The following is an 18235-nucleotide window of genomic DNA, read 5'->3' as shown; positions in this document are numbered from 1 at the left end:
GTATTTGCCAATGGGGCAAAAAAAAATAAACAGTTTTTCAAAAGTACAAGAAGATTATTTTTCTTTTTGACGTTGGCAAATAGTGTTTTCTTGTTTTGAGCACACTGTAAACTAGTGTTAATTTCGTCAGACGAGACGAGACTAAATATGTTCGTCAACGACCTTTTTTTCCATGACTAAGACAAGACGATGACGAGACTGCACCAATGTCCAAAAACGCTGACTAAGACTAAATTAACATGCATTATTGTTGACGAAAAAAGACGAGACTAAAATGTTTTGCATAAAATAAAAACGAAGATAAAATCTATCTTCATTTTCGTCAACAATCGTCTCTACTTTTTCATCATGAGATAGAATATTCAGCTGTTACGAGCCTTCAAAATATTCCGAATTAGTTTGCGCTGTTGCTCAAGTGACGGTTACAGGTCTCATACTCCTGTTGCTGCCAGCCTGTGGATGCAACACGTAAACTACATGGAGCAAGAACACAACAACCAGTGGCTAACACGCGACGAGCCTGACGACATGCTAGGTAGAAGGAAGAGGCTCGATATTTGGTCGCATTTTACTTACAATGACACTGACAAAAAGTCAGAGTGTGTCATTATAACTGACGGAAGCACTGCGGACAAAAAATATCGGGAAAAACACCACCAACCTTAAGCGTACATCTAAAGGCTAACCACCCACACATTCAGGTAAGTTAACTTAAATGAACATCTCATAAGCTAATGCTGATTTTAGGCATCTACGCTGTAAATTAACCAGTTAGTTATGGTGTTGTGGCACATACATTATGCAGGTTATATATATTTTATGTAACTTATTTTGCCACATGCGTGTGGGCCTTCACATCATAATCAAAATGAATGTAATTAACGTTAGGCATAAAAGCTAATTTATGTAAGGAAATCAAGTTTAACAATTACATGTAATATTTCTCCAAATATCATCAATAATGGTGTGTGCAATACCATGTATAACTTGCATTAAGTTGGTAATTTACTTTGTCTTATAAAACGGTTAGTTCCAATCCTTGATTCTGATTGGTCAATAGCTGTGATCTCATTTGTCTGTTATTTCTCAAGACCAATCTACAATTTAAATAGGTTGTATTTTAGTCCTACAGTACAGTAGGCCTATTCTTTTCAGTTTTTCTGGGTACACTCTGAATAGAAAAATGAGACAAAAGGCAACCAAAAACAGCTTTAAAAACCTTTGTAATTTGTCAGTCTGAGTCTGTTGGGCCCCAGCTTTTGAATTGTGTTGGTTCAAAATAAAATAATCTAAAGAACAAGTTCATCATTTGTGAATGTGTCTCTTAAATCAGAAAACCAGACACTTTTAACAAAGTGAATTCAACAAAAATCATTCAACAAGTGTATTTTGTCAGGTAATTATGACATTTAACCAATATTTGAGATGTGTTAAACACTATTTGACTGAAATGGTTATCTCAGAATTAATCTCAGAAATAATTTATTTGAAAAAAGACAAATGTTTTGACTTACACTTGACTAAGATATATTGAGTTTTCTTTTGACTAAAATGATGAGACTTTTAGTCGACTAAAACTTGACTAACAAAAAAAGATATGTGAATGACTAAATATGACTAAAACTAACAAGGACATTTGGCACAAGACTAAGACTAAGACTAAATTAAAAATAGGTGACAAAATTAACACTACTGTAAACTTCACTACATTTTGTTAGACATATCTGAAGTAATTTTGCTTTTCAAGAAATGTATCTTGTTTTAGGAATATTTTTATATTTTTACTGTAAATCATGACAAATGAACTAATTAAGAACATTAAGTTTTTATTATTTTTTGCGATGTAAAAGTGACAAATTAACACAATGCAAATTTTACTATTTACTATTAGTCTTTTTATTCAGTAAAAATATTGAAACATCCTTAAAACAAGATAAATACCCTTAATATGTTTAAATTGCATGTTAAAAACTACTTTTCAGAAAATGTATTTTTTTTTATTAATTGTAATTAAAATTGAGTAATCTTAAAACAAGAAGAAAAAAAAAACTAAACAATATAAGACGTAAGAAAAATACACTCAAGACATATTTTGTGAAAATAAGCTTCACTAACATGAACAATTTTGCTTCTCGGGGGAATTAATTTTGTTTTAAATATGTTTAAATATTTTTACTGCAAAACAAGACAACATACTGACTAAGAAAATGTTGTTTTGTTTTGCTTTTCCAGTTCAAAAACTGTTACTGATCCATCTTTTCCCATATTGAATTTCTACAGTGTAAATCCGACATTATAAAAGCATAAATCTTTTAAAAACTTACCCCTGTCTCACTGTAACATTGTGTTTGGTCACACAAAGCACGCGTGAAGACAGCGATCGCATCCTCAAGCGATTCCGTCTGTCTTTGGAGACTCTGAGCAACTGGGCGCACAGGGTGTCAAAGCAAACCAAACTTCCACAATTGCTAACAAATTGCTAATTACTCAGAATAAACTATCCTATCCTATTCAATCTGCCGGTTGTTCCAGTCAGACGTTTGTGACCCAGTAAACCTAAATCAAATACTAAATCTCCTATATGAGCAAAGCTACATATGCTCATGAAGTACAGCGATATGAGTGTGTGTGTGTCAACTTAATCTGATTTAAAGCTCAGTACTGTGACCCAGTGTGTTTGTGTGTGCGTGTGTATTGGAAGAAGACTCTGTAATAACATACTGTAATGAGGACTCAGGCAAGTTGGGATCCATCTGCGGTTGTTTATTAATAACAAAACACAAGTCGTACAGGCAAGGTCGTGGGCAGGCAAACAGTGACTATAGCAGGCAGGCAATAGAGTAAACAGAACAGGCAGAGGTCTGGGCAGGCAGCAAACAAACGTAGTACGGAACAGGCAGGAGGTAAACAAGGCAGGCAGCAAACTGGCAGGGTCTAAGTAACAGGCTGGATCGATACACAGAATAACTAGTAAGGGAGTCAGAGAGTAACTTGCTTGGTAATGTAGCCGGGGCAAACAAGACTTCGCAAAGAAGGACTAAACAGGCACGGTTCAATAGGGTAGGGTAACACAAAACAGCTGGGGATTAATCAGACCTAGGTATGCAGGCAGAAGGGAAATGAGTTTAAGTGATCAGAATTCGGGTGAAAGCGATCTCTGACGACTGAGGGAGGAGGCGCCTTCACCGGCGTTCGTGACAGAGCCCCCCCCGTGAGCGGCTCCTGACGCGAAGACGCGACCTGCGTCGTGGTCTTCCCCGAGGTCGCAGGGCTGGTCTTTCCGGGTGGGCCCGATGGAACTCGGCGATGAGGTTGGGGTCGAGGATGTCGCTGGAGTCGACCCAGGATCTCTCCTCCGGGCCGTACCCCTCCCAGTCCACCAGGTATTGGATCTGACCTCGGAGACGCCTGGAGTCAAGCAGGCTCCGCACCAGGAAGGCTTCTTCGCCGCCCACTAACAGGGGAGGGGGGCCGTGGGTCACCTCCTCTTCAGCCCTCGGATCGTCGGCCGGTTTTAATAGGGAGACATGGAAAGTGGGAGAGATACGATAATCAGTGGGGAGTTGTAAACGAAAGGTTACAGGATGAATTTTTCTTAAGATCGTAATGGGACCCACATACCTAGGACTGAGCTTCTTGCATGGTAGGCGGAGATGGAGATCTCGAGTAGAAGGCCGGCCGGAGCTTGTTTAGGGGATTTAGTGAGGTTGCAGCCGCGGCAACTCCTGACGAAGTCAGCGGCGTCTTTGGGTAGTGTCTCCCACCAGAAGCGGTTCCTTAGGAGTCGCGTGGTTGCGGAGATGCCGGGGTGTCCTGAGTTCGGGGAGTCGTGCACCCAGTGGAGCGTCCTCTCCCGGAGATTGGGGGGCACAAAGGTCCGGTCTGGTGGACACTCGGGTGGAGGCGGAGCTGTGGCGTGGGCCTGGGTTATGTCGGACATGAGATCCCACTGGACAGGGGCTAGAATCAGTGCGGGGGGAACGATAGGTTCGGCAGAGGGACTTAGGAAATTGGTTTCGTGCTGCCTGGAGAGGGAGCCGGCTTTGACGTTCTTGGACCCTGGGAGGTAGGAAATGGTGAAATTGAACCGGGTGAAGAACAGGGCCCACCTAGCCTGCCTGGGGTTGAGTCTCTTGGCAGATCGGAGGTATTCGAGGTTTCGATGGTCGGTGAAGACCTGGAATGGGTGTCTGGCGCCCTCCAGCCAGTGGCGCCACTCCTCCAGTGCAGCTTTCATGGCCAAGAGCTCCCGATTGCCGACGTCATAATTTTGTTCGGCCGAAGAAAGTTTGCGGGAGAAGAAGGCACAGGGGAACAACTTCGGGGGGTCTCCCTGGCGCTGGGAGAGAATGGCTCCTATGCCGGTGTTCGAGGCGTCCACCTCCACCACGAAAGGGAGATCCGGATTGGGATGATGCAGGATGGGGGCGGAGGTAAAACGCTCCTTAAGCTGGGTGAAGGCCTGGAGGGCATCGGTGGACCAGTGGAGCTTGGTTCTCCCCCCTTTCAACATGGAGGTCAGAGGTGCGGCGACAGTACTGAAGCTACGGATGAACCGGCGGTAAAAGTTTGCGAACCCCAGGAAGCATTGGAGCTCCTTCACTGTGGTGGGTTGTGGCCACTCCAGGACAGCTCGCACCTTGCTGTCATCCATGGCCACCTCCTCCGGGCTGATGACATACCCCAGAAAGGCTACCGACTTCAAGTGGAACTCGCACTTCTCTGCCTTGGCGTACAGCTGGTGCGTGATCAGGCGATAGAGGACCGTTCTCACGTGACAGATATGTTCCTCGAGCGAGTTGGAGTAGATCAAGATGTCGTCGATGTATACGATCAGGCAGCGGTTGAGCAAGTCTCTGAACACCTCGTTGACGAAAGACTGGAACACGGAGGGACTGTTGGACAACCCGAACGGCATCACCAAATATTCATAATGGCCGCTGGTGGTCGAAAAAGCGGTCTTCCACTCGTCCCCCTCTCGAATACGGATTAGGTTATAGGCGGACCGCAAGTCCAGTTTGGTGTAGATCTTGGTGCTTCTCAGTTGTTCCAGAGCCGCGGGGATGAGTGGCAAGGGGTATCGGAACTTGACCGTGACATCGTTCAGACCCCGGTAGTCAATACACGGGCGGAGGGAGCCATCCTTCTTGCCCACGAAGAAGAACCCGGCTGCCGCCGGAGAAGTGGAAGGTCGGATGAAGCCCTTGGCCAGTTCCTCCTCGATGTAAGCCTTCATGGCGAGGGACTCTGGTTCGGACAGGGGGAAGATCCGACCTCGGGGCGGAGTGGCTCCTGACTTGAGCTCAATGGCGCAGTCGAAAGGTCTGTGAGGAGGCAGCTGGGACGCCTTGGTCTTGCTGAATGCCTCCCTCAAATCAGCATATGATGGAGGTATTTGGGTGGGTTGGTCGGGCGACCCCAGGATCTTTGCGGACTCCACGGTGGTGGGGAGAATGGGCCTTAAGCATTTTCCCGAGCACTCGGAGCCCCACTGTGCGATTTGGCTGACTCGCCAGGAGATGCGAGGGTTGTGAAGACGAAGCCAGGGGAGACCAAGGATGACTGGATGGTGAGGGGAGGTTACGATGTGGAAGCGTATGGTCTCAGTGTGTAACACTCCCACCTGCAGGAAGAGGTCGGTGGTGGTGTGACTCACTCTGCCCGAACCCAAGGGACATCCATCTAGCGCCGCCACTGTTAAAGGAGGTATCAATGAAGTTGCCCGCTGCTCCTGAATCAACCATAGCGTGGGCGCTTATACTGAAAGCCTGACTATGGAGCTCAATGGGTACCACTTGGCTGGTCCCGGTTAGGGTTGAGGAAAGCAATACACTCACCCCGGGTCGTTGAGGTTCGGACGGTCGCGTCGGGCAGTTGGCCAGGAGGTGGCCGGCTAGACCGCAGTATAAGCAGAGGCGATGGGCGAGACGGCGCTCTCTCTCCTCCTGGGTCAGGTGAGTACGGTCTAGTTGCATGGGCTCTGGAGCCGCATGCTGTTGAGGTGCTGTTGCGAGCGGCTGAACCAACCTGGCCGGTCGTCTGGAGCGGATGACGTTGTCCACGCGGATCACCAATGAGATAAATTGGTCCAACGGCACTCCCTCATCGCGACATGCCAGCTCTGACTGCAGTTCCGAGTTTAGCCCATGGCGGAAAAGGAGTTTGAGTGTGCTCTCCAGCCAGCCGGTCTGAGTGGCGAGGGTGCGGAAAGTGAGAGCGTAGTCAGACGCTGAACGACTTCCTTGGCGGAGTGCCAGGAGCTGTTCCCCAGCGCTCTTGCCGCCTTCTGGGTGGTCAAACACCTCAATTAAACTCTGCATGAATGAGTCGAATGTGAACTGTGAATAACCCTGATTGGTCCAAATCGCGGTAGCCCAGTCGAGGGCTCTGCCCGTCAGCACAGAGCTGACGATGAGGATCTTGCTCTCGTCAGTCAGATATAGAGCCGGTTGTTGTGACAAAAAGATGGAACACTGCATCACAAAGCCCCTGCACTTCGAGGGTGTTCCATCGTATTTCTCGGAGTCGCGAGTGGAGGGTTGGGCGTGGCTTGCGGAGGAGAGATGGAGCGGCCGCTTGGCTGGTTTGGTCCGCCGCAGGCGCGGGTGCTGGCGCGGAAGTGGGATGTTGAGAGGCTTGGACGACGCGCATTATCTCCCCAATGGCTGACGTCAGCCGCCCGAGCTGATGTTGCTGTGCGGTGAGGACGCTTGCCTGCGCGGAGAGTTCCTCGGACATACGAGTGATTACCGCTGGATCAATGGGCGGCGAAGTCTTCTGTAACGAGGACTCAGGCAAGTTGGGATCCATCTGCGGTTGTTTATTAATAACAAAACACAAGTCGTACAGGCAAGGTCGTGGGCAGGCAAACAGTGAATATAGCAGGCAGGCAACAGAGTAAACAGAACAGGCAGAGGTCTGGCAGGCAGCAAACAAACATAGTACGGAACAGGCAGGAGGTAAACAAGGCAGGCAGCAAACTGGCAGGGTCTAAGTAACAGGCTGGATCGATACACAGAATAACTAGTAAGGGAGTCAGAGAGTAACTTGCTTGGTAATGTTGCCGGGGCAAACAAGACTTCGCAAAGAAGGACTAAACAGGCACGGTTAAATAGGGTAGGGTAACACAAAACAGCTGGGGATTAATCAGACCTAGGTATGCGGGCAGAAAGGAAATGAGTTTAAGTGATCAGAATTCGGGTGAAAGCGATCTCTGACGACTGAGGGAGGAGGCGCCTTCACCGGCGTTCGTGACACATACATCTGTTTAATCTGATTAATCCCCATATGCATGAACTTGTATTGTCCACTCTAACACACATTGAACATTTAAATATACTAATAAGATGAGTTTTGAGGATAAAAATACTTCAATGCTGACTAAATAAAAAGGCAACCAGTGAAGGAAATGATCACTATTATTGTTCATATTCATTACAATTTGGCACACAACTCATTCTGCATAGTGGAGGAGAGTTGTGCTATTCATTTTCCAAGTGATCGGACTTACAATGCCTGGCAGACAATAAAAATAAACATTTTCATCAGAAAGTTTGTGTATGTTGTTGGTGTAAAACACAAATCCTGTGTGTATGAGGGTTCGAAAGAGAGAAGAGACTGGAAAAATATTACTGTCCAAATTATGTGAGGCACCATTGTCACCATTTGAGAGACTGCGTGACCCTGACATGGTTGTAATGCTAAATCAAGAGAAACATACATTCCATATAAAAAACAGCAGACAGCCAGAAGATTGTGAAATATGAGCCCAGAGTAAGAGAGCATGTCTGAAAATGTCCGAATAAGAGAGAGAGGGAATGAACCCACAGGCCACAGGAAGACAGAAAGTGCAAACTCCACACTTTCTCCAACAAGGAGACAGGAAAATAAAGACTGATACTGATAACACACATCCACTCAGAGGAAACAGGAACACCTTGGTCAGCTGAGCTGGATTCTGGCAGCTCTTTTGGAAATAAGAACCACTAGTCAGCAGATACTTACACAAACACTACCACCCAAGATACTGGCTTTACAACTGCTTTAAGATAAATAACTCTTCATTTTAGCCCAGGTAGCTCAGCGAGTAAAGACGCTGACTATCACCTCTGGAGTCTGGAGTTTGAATCCAGGGAGTGCTGACTGACCCCAGCCAGGTCTCCTAAGCAACCAAATTGGCCCGGTTGCTAGGGAGGGTAGAGTCAATATGGGGTAACCTCCTCGTGGTCGCTATAATGTGGTTCTCGCTCTCGATGGGGTGCATCGTGAGTTAGGCATGGATGCCACGGAGAATAGCGTGAAGCCTCCACACGTACTACATCTCCATGGCAACACGCTCAACAAGCTGTGCGTTAAGATGCACAGATTGACGTCTCAGGCACGGAGGCAACTGAGATTCGTCCTCCGCCACCCAGATTGAAGCATGTCACTACGTCACCATGAGGACTTAAAAGCATTGGAAATTGGGCATTCTAAATTGGGGAGCTGTCGATTTAACGTGCTAATTTAGTGCAATTAATAATATACAAAATAGCTAGCACAAAAAAAAAAATAAAACAATGCAATTAATTATGCCACCAGACAGTAATAAAGAATAGTCCTAACATGGGAGCTATTCAATCTTGAAGTACCACCTGTTTTCAGCAGGGGGCAGTAAGCAAAACTCCAGCTCTATAGGCAACAAAACACACTCAGGCTTGCGTGACACTAGCGACAGCACGAGAAGAGAATTAGTACTTGAGCTCAAAGAAAGCTGTATGGAGCACAATTCCCAAATGAGGGAATTTCAAGACATCTTTTCTAAGTTTCAAATTACGTTTATCTTGACACAGTGACCTAAAATCTATGTGTTTATGATGCAACGAAACCAAAGTGAGATACTCCATAAGCATCCATCCGCCCTTATATTAAATCTATCTCGGACAGATTGCCGAATTCTTTTGCGAAATGTATTGCTGTAGGTCAATGAAAGGCTTATGTTCATTAATATGGAAATAAACTATATATTGCCTTTTAAAGCCACTTTTTGAATTGTCTTATCAATGCTTGACTCGTCTGCCACAATAATTTAATCAATTGTTTTATTTTCATTATTATTTTTCTAATATATATTTGTTTATATTCATTATTTAATCATTATATATTGAATTATTGTTATTTGTGGGCCTTCTCAGCAAATATTTATGTATGCAATTATCTGTGATTATTTCAATAAATTAATCTGCATATCATGTAATTAATATGATTTAAAAATTAATTTCTTGACAGCCCTAATTTCAATATTTAGCTTTTACATAATTTGGTCACATAAACAATACAGGTGGCAGAAAAGTATTGGTTTTAAACGTTTATACTGTTTTAAAGATTTTGTTTTTAAAAGTTGTTCATATTGTCACATTTCATCAACACAAGTGCGTGACTTCACAAGCATTTTGTGGCATTTGCTTCTCAGAAGTCAGTCCTGAGCAGAGACACTATATCATAAAGTAATTTCTTTGTGAGATTACTGACCAAAAACAAATAAACACTGTTGATACACTCCAGTTTACTTAAAAGGCATGGTTTATAGGTCAAAGGTCACCATTAAGCAGGATATCATAACATTAATTGTGTTTGTTCTAGTAATTATGACCCATGGCTTACTGCCCACTGTTTATGTATGCTTGTTATTTAAAACGTGTGTATGTGTTACCTGTTGCGTTCGTCTCCATCCGTGAGTGTGTTTTCAATGCCACTGTCTGTCTCCACGTCCTCGTGGAGTTCTGGATGAATGAGAACCGTTGTGTCCTCATCCGTGAACGTTTCACACTCGCTGTAAGCACTCTCCGACCCGAGATAGGCACTGTCAGAGACCTCTGCCTGCTGAAGACACACATTCAAGTTAATAACTGCTAAAAAACATCTTGATCATTCAATATGAGCTTTTCATCTGTCATACAGAATATGTGCCAATGATTGTCCCTACAACATCATCAGATTACCACACTTACAGTACCACCTGTTGTATTCTTTTTTCAATTACATTTTTAGTATTGTTCAAGGAAGGACAACCGGTGAACCAGTGACAGGGTTATGGGCACCCAAAGCTCAATGATGTGTGTGGGGAGCATAGGCTAGCCCGTCTGGTCCGATCCCACAGAAGAGCTACTGTAGAACAAATTGCTGAAAAACGTAATGCTGGCCATTATAGAAAGGTGTTAGAACACACAGTGCATCGCAGCTTGCTGCGTATGGGGCTGAGTAGCCGCAGACTGGTCAGAGTTCCCATGCTGACCCCTGTCCACCGCCGAAAGCGCCTACAATAGGCACGTGAGGGTTAGGAGCAATGGAAGAAGGTGGCCTGGTCTGAAGAATCACATTTTCTTTTAGATCATGTGGATGGTCGGGTGCGTGTGCACCTGTGTGTGTATCTGGGGAAAATATGGCAGCAGGATGCACTATGGGAAGAAGGCAGACCGGCGGAGGCGGTGTAATGCTCAGGGCATTGTTCTGCTGGGAATCCTTGGGTCCTGGTATTTATGTGGATGTTACTTTGACACGTACCAACTACCTAAAGATTGTTGCAGACCACGTACACCCCTTCATGGCAACGGTATTTCCTGATGGCAGTGGCCTCTTTCAGCAGGATAATGCGCCCTGCCACACTGCAAAAATTGGACAGGAATAGTTTGAGGAACATGACAAAGAGTTCAAAGTGCTGAATTGTCCTCCAAATTCCCCAGATCTCAATCCAATTGGGCATCTATGAGATGTGCTGGACCAACAAGTCCGAGCCATGGAGGCCCCACCTCGCAACTTACAGGACTTAAAGTATCTGCTGCTAATATCTTGGTGCCAGATCCCACAGGACACCTTCAGAGATCTTGTTTAGTCCATGCCTTGATGGGTCAGAGCTGTTTTGGCGGCACGTGGGGGACCAACACGATATTAGCAGGTGGTTTCAAAGCTGTGGCTGTATATATATATATATATATATATATATATATATATATATATATATATATACACACACACACACACACACACACACACACACACACACACACAGTACTGTAAAAAGTTTTAGGCACTTGTGAAAAATGTTGCATACTGAGGATGTCTTCAAAATAATGTCATAAATAGTTTTCGTTTATCACTTAAAGTCATACAGAGTCCAGTAAACATAAAAAAAGCTAAAATCAATATTCGGCGTGACTACCTTTGCTTTTAAATTCTCCTAGACACACCTGGACACAGTTTTCTTGGTTGTTGGCAGATAGGATGTTCCAAGCATCTTGGAGAATTTGCCACAGTTCTTCTATCTATTTGGGCTGTCTCAATTGCTTCTGTCTCTTCATGTAATCTCAGACTGCCACAATTTTCAGAGGGGGGCTTCGTGGGGGCCATGATATCTGTTGCAGGGCTCCCTGTTCTTCTATTCTAATCTTTTCTATATGCAAGTCAAGTCAATTTTATTTGTATAGCAGCTTTCATAACACACACAGAAGATAAAACTGTCTATAATGTCTTATGTGGTGTAGTGTAGTTTGATAAAATATGATTTTTAATTGTGTTTAAAAATAAGTAATCAAATAATAATTGTATTTATTACCCCAGTGAGCAAGACAAAGGCGACTGTGGCAAGAAACATAAAACTCAATAAGATGTTGGTTAATGGAGAAAAATAACCTTGGGAGAAACCAGACTCACTGTGGGGGCCAGTTCCCCTCTACCTAACATCATGAATATAATGTAAATATTACTTATGTATAGTTAAAGTCATGGTTTAAAATTATTAAACTAAGTAAGTGTTAAGGGTCAGTGTTTAAACATCGATTTTGTATGAACTGTGAACATATTGTATGAATATTGCACAGTACTGTATGTATGTATGTATCTCTCTCTCTCTGGAAAAATGTAAGTGAAAATTTCTTCACTTCACAAACTAGATGGCATCATAAGGAATATTTTATGGATATATTGAAGCAGCATCTGCCAGGAAGTTAAAGCTCAGTCCCACTGGGTCTTCCAAATGGACAATGACCACAAGCATACCTCCAAAGTTGTGGCAAAATGGCTTAAGGACAACAAAGTCAAGGTAATGGAGTACCCATCACAAAGCCCAATAGAAAATGTGTGGGCAGAACAGAAAAAGCGTGTGCGAGCAAAGAAGCCTACAAATCTGACTCCGTTACACCAGTTCTGTCTGAATGGGACAAAATTCCAGCAACTTATTGTGAGAAGCTTGTGGAAGAATACCCAAAACATTTGACCCAAGTTAATGTGATGAAATAAACAAAGCCGAGCTGTTGGAATTGTTGTGACAGGAGTGACATAAAGTCACCCAACAGTAATGTGAAAGACTGGTATAGAGCATGCCAGATGCGTGAAAGCTGTGATTGAAAATCAGGGTTATTCCACCAAACACCGATTCATCGTTAAATCCGATATATATTTGACTACCTCTAGTTCCTGAAGACAAAAAAAATCTACTGTTCTGCTTTTATTTTATTGCTGAAATGTTGACGTCGTCATGTACACTGTCGGCAGACACACACTGCTAAAACAACACTGCAGTGGCTGAACTGTTATCTCAGAAACTGTCTCTCATGGGTCAACCCATATAAAACAAGTTGCAAAAGTTTATCACATGACAAATTATGAGTAACTAAGGTGCAGCAGGGTGATTCTCGTGAAACCTGTCAACAAAATGTCCTGGTCAATTTAACCCCTAAATCCATACAAAAATACAAAATTATACTTACATTTACATTTATGCATTTGGCAGATGCTTTTATCCAAAGCGACTTACAGTGCCCTTATTACAGGGACAATCCCCCCGGAGCAACCTGGAGTTAAGTGCCTTGCTCAAGGACACAATGGTGGTGGCTGTGGGGCTCAAACCAGCAACCTTCTGATTACCAATTATGTGCTTTAGCCCACTACGCCAACACCACTCCCTACTTTGTGTAAAGAAAATGAAGCCTACATTTAGGACCACAAAGAATTTTTAGCATTGCACCATTATTTTCAGGACTCTTTAAGCACATTTTATCACCCAACCTTCATTATGTAACACGTCTGAATGTTTTACTAATACTATTCCTGTTGTTTTCAATGATTCTTATTACCGTAACATGTTAATTAAGTTTACTGTATTTAACAATGTTTTATTATTATTATTATTATTATTAAAATCAGCAAAAATACAAGGCGGTACCAAAGTAGAACTACTATGTGTGAACACAATTACAATTTATTCATTTTTTAACGCTGCGGTAATGAAAATATCATAATGACCATATCTTTTCACATAGTGGTAATGAAAATTGGCAGCTAAACTGTGCATGCCTGTAATGAAAATAATGTCACTATGTAAAAACAAAAAAAAAAATGGCCCTAAAATATAGACTATTTTCTATATGCAAAATAAAATTGCTTATTTGTTTCATTGATTAGAGCAGTGGTTCTCAACCTTTTTTGAACAAACGCCCCCCTGACCTCTTCATGATCCTCTTAACGCCTCACACACAAATTTTTTTTAAGATGAACCAATCACGTGAACAATAACGTAACTAACCTAAATGGCCAATGAAAAAGCAGCGGTCGTTCGCGCACTCAATTAGGCAATATAGGCTTCAAATTTGAATAGCCTACAAACGGTCATTTGATTTCAAATGACGAACAAAGACGACAACAGCTCGGCCACCTGAACTGAACCGAAGAAAAAACGACGTCAAAAACAGCCACTTTTTTTTATTAATTACGGTCATTAGTGTGAGCCCTGAGCACTAATTATGCGCCTAATTATGTATTCCGCGTTATGTACAGAAAAAGCCGGTGAAAGCACGCCTCTATTTTGCGCTGAAAATTCTCCGCCTCTTAAAAGCATGTGTAATTTAGGAAGCGGCTCTCCTGGCATATCCTCCTGGTGAAGTGGCAGCAGTAATCCGAGCAAGACGAAGACATAGGCTAAGGAGAAGAGCTGAAAAGATTTTTGCGCAGGCCGCCTGTTGAGTACCTCTGAGTAACGCCCCCATTTGTGCCTGAGCGCCCCCCTCTCTGCTGCCTCGTTCACACCGCCCCCCAACACTGTCCAAACGCCCCTAGGGGGCGGTACCGCCCCCGTTGAGAAACGCTGGATTAGAGTAAAACAGGAACAGAATATTCATTGACAGATCGTGTGAGAATAAAAAAATCTGATCAGAATGGAAAGTCTACATCAAAACAGCACACTATAGATCAGAATGTACTGTAAAATATTATTTAATGTTTGTACCTCATTAAAAACACCTTATCTGTCATTCACTTGACAGTAAATAGTAGTACACACATTTTACAATGTTGAAAGAGATATGCAGTTGAAAATTACAAAAAAAACTTTCCAATGTCTTTATAGTCATTTTAATGAATCCATAAGATGACAACAGAACTACAACACAATCATATCACCACACAACTAAACTTTGATCATATGAACACTCACATAACTGGACCTACAGTATGTTCCAGATACTGTCATGAATTAGTAACAAAAGTTCACATAACACTCAAGCTTGAACCTCGAACCTTCAGGCAGTCAATTAGATCCAAGCTTAAACAAGTATCTCAAAGCCTGATGTACCTGTGTGAGTCCGTGAGTGACTCGTAGAGCAGGAGGCGCCATAACCAGAACCATTCAACCTTCTAGAGAACCACAACACGGGAAACCTGGTTTACAAACAAAGCTCAATCTTGACTGTATTTACCCCCTCTCACACAGTCACATTTAGAGTCAACAGAGAGAGAGAGAGAGAGAGAGAGAGAGAGAGAGAGAGAGACATATATTACTCCTCGCCTGTTCCGCTGAAAATTAAGTACCAAAGTCTGAAGGGCACCAGCACCAGAAATGGGCGGAGTCATTGCCACTGACCACACCCCTTTAATTTAACATCAATGTGCCAACAGAACTTTCAAACACACTAATAAGGAGACTGTGTGCATACATTCAATGGCTGTGGCTCAAACTTTACCTAGTCAGTATTTTCCGGCAACAAAGGGGCAATCATTTTGCCCCAAATCAAATCAATTTGCTCCAAAATAGGTTTTGAGATGCACAATCATATCTATGATGCCCAAAAATGCTGTCTAGGTAGGCAGCTCAATAGGTTTTAAGACACAGCCTGTTACTGTTTTTTTCAGGGCGGTAGCAAAACATTAACAATTCCTACCCAACACACACACACACACACACACACACACACACACACACAACACTTATTCATGACTGTGGCAATCATTTGTTCTGATAAATAACAGGTGTGTGTTATGAAAACATTTTACCAGCTTTTCTGTATATTGCAAACTCTGTCTGTGTGTGTGTGTGTGTGTGTGTGTGTGTGTGTGTGTGTGTGTGTGTGTGTGTGTGTGTGTGTGTGTGTGTGTGTGTGTGTGTGTGTGTGTGTGTGTGTGTGTGTGTGAATGGGTGAATAGGACAAAGTGTAAAGGGCTTTGGTAACATTTAAGGTTAAAAAAAGGTGCTATATAAGTGCAGACCATTTACCATTTAAGACAGAAATGAGGAAAAGGAAAGTCAGATTCCAAAAACAAAAATAGCAATTGGAACATTTCTATATTTGAGTGAATATGCTAAATATTTCTCAAGATAATACACACCATCTACCATTTGAAAAGTGTTTCGGGTCTCTGAACTCAAATCGTTCATTTATTGCCTCATTATTGGTTGCTGTTGGGAGTGTTTTACATGTCATATCGCAGAGTGAACTCAAAATGTGTTATATAACTCATGTCATAATGAATTATTATCATAGACAACCAACATAAATATTGAGAGGGACTCTTAAATGATTACATTTGATCTCTAAATATATATCTCAAACTAAATCACCCCAGTGTTTATACACTGTATACAGTAGTTATACACAAACAAACATAAGGTACACATACTTACATACATATATATACTGGGTATTTAAATCATATTTTCATTTTCATTAAGACATTTTTCTTTTTGATATATAAAGGTCACATTAAAACTGAATTTCAAACTTTTTACCAGTCCTGTGTCATTTATTTTTGGTACTTTGCAAATGCCTTTTATGTATAGATTTTACTATTTAGCCTTGGCCTAGACACATGTTTGCATGTTTGATTATGCACTTTGATAATCTAAACAAAGAGGGAAAGAAACAAACCATATCAGTATTTATTGTGTGTAGATAATTTCTAACAACGTTTGGCCATTTTTTGTAAAAGAAAAAAAAACAAAAACGGTAGTGTGGGTCTAAAATTAAGTTAAGTCTTTATGTAAAGAAAATGTATAGTCAGATTACTTCTTTTAACTTAAAACTTGATTTTGATCAGTAAGTCTCCTCACATTCATTCTCTTTCTGTCACATTCCTCATTGATAGGTCCAGGGGAGGGGTCTTTTGTCTCCTCAGGTGTGAATTGCATCCATATTCATGATAGTTCACGCCTCCTCGCATATGACCTTTCTAACACTAAAATTGTCTTACAAAAGTTAAATTAGTAGATTGTTTTGTATGAGTGATCAGGATGGTTTTCACATAATTTTGTAGCAAAAACTCTAGGCTACAAGATCCAGTTCTCAAAAGTCTTGTGGACAAATATGGTTATATGGCCTTATTTCAGTGACTTACAAATGTAGTTTTTTCAAAAAACATGCATAAACGTTATTTTCTCAAAAATACAAACATGTACATACATGTTGTTCACATATTACTGTAGCCCAGTTTGTGTTGAATACAGTGTAAATCAGACTTTAGCCATTAATGTGTTTTTAAGCAACTGAAAAAAGCACAAATGTCAAGGCATGTCAAAACTTCTCCAAGGCCCAAATCACCCTCAGACCCCAGAGGGTTAAAAATGTCATTTACATCAGTGTAATTTCCAGCACAGAATTCTAGTAAACACAATACAGAATTTGAGATGCGCTGGAAAAGAAACTGTGGTGCGAATTGTCAAAAATGACATAAATCAGAAATGTTCAAACACCTGAAGGCACCACGTTCATCTGTACAAACAATAGTGTGTAAGTAAAAACCATGGGACCACGCAGCCATTAAACTAAACAGGAAGAAGACGCATTCTGTCTCCTAGAGATTAATGTAGTTTAAAGGCAATGCTACCATATACTAACTAAGCGTTAGTACATACACCGTTGGACATGTTAAAGGACAAATTAAATAAACTTGTGAGAGTGTAAAACATTTTTTTACTGAGATTTAACTTTCTAGAAATCCACATTGCTAAAAATGTTGAAGAAACACCCATTTGTATAAATATATAGTTACATCATAAGGAAGGTTATGCTTTTATACTGAGCAGTGAAAGCATAGGCGGAAATCGCGGGGGTATTTAAATCATATTTAAATACCCCCATCTGAGGGTTGTCCCCCCCCTAAAATATAATTAAAATATGTGTATTGTAATTTATATAATGATATATTCTTAAAATAATTGTTTAAGAAATAAAATAATACAAATGCAAACGGGGCAACAACAAAAAAAACCTTGGTGTCCCCTTCAAAAATTGCTCTTGAGAATTGTTACGTTTATTGCCCCCCCCCCCAAAATTTTGATGAGATTTTAGCCCCTGGGTGAAAGTGTCATGAGAAAGTGGCCACATGGTTCATCTATAATTCTGCTTGATTTTACTAATAAATCAGCCAAAAACACATTTTAAAACTAAACCAGCAGGAGGCACTACAGCAGAACAGTGCACCCGCTCCAGTTTTCCATTTATTAAAGTTCTGAGCTGCTCTACATGCAGTCTTTCAATCTTTTGGGGAATTTGCTGGTCTGAATTCCATGATTATGCAATAAAATCACTCATAAATGAATCATAAGTGATTCATAAAATTCAGATGTATCATGCACTGCATTTCAGAGTGGGAGGACAAGCAGATAGAGAGAGAGAGAGCGAGAGAAAATGAGACAAAAACCCAAATGTGTGTGTGTGTGTGTGTGTGTGTGTGTGTGTGTGTGTGTGTGTGTGTGTGTGTGTGTGTGTTACCTCATCATACTCCTCTGGAGGTCCATTGGCTTCCACTGTGCTGAGCTGAGACTTGTAAATATCTGGATCAGAACCTGTCAGAGATTAAACATGAGGGTGAAATCAGGGTGAATACCAGTACATTCATTTTCAGTTTTGGAGATGCAGTGGTTAATTCTGTAGTAGCACATTCTGTTAAATATTTTTATAATTTGTAAGCAATCACACTGGAATAATTCAGA

General features: G+C 41.9%; 1 protein-coding gene across 3 annotated transcripts in view; it reads right to left on the bottom strand.

Annotated features, from left to right (window-relative positions):
• LOC127635125 (rab11 family-interacting protein 3-like) overlaps positions 1–18235 on the bottom strand; it is a 48143-nt gene that overhangs the window by 17055 nt on the left and 12853 nt on the right. For 2 of the 3 annotated variants that reach the window (XM_052114922.1, XM_052114924.1), the window contains exons 3-4: positions 18015–18088; positions 9692–9861 (exon numbers count right to left, since the gene is read on the bottom strand). In XM_052114922.1, coding sequence (XP_051970882.1) covers positions 9692–9861; positions 18015–18088 — 244 coding nt within the window. The remainder of the gene's footprint in view (positions 1–9691; positions 9862–18014; positions 18089–18235) is intronic. The other variant, XM_052114923.1, reaches the window with a different exon arrangement.

Source organism: Xyrauchen texanus, chromosome 42 (assembly GCF_025860055.1).
Source record: "Xyrauchen texanus isolate HMW12.3.18 chromosome 42, RBS_HiC_50CHRs, whole genome shotgun sequence".
Lineage (NCBI taxonomy): Eukaryota > Metazoa > Chordata > Actinopteri > Cypriniformes > Catostomidae > Xyrauchen > Xyrauchen texanus.
This window is presented reverse-complemented; position numbering and strand designations above follow the sequence as displayed.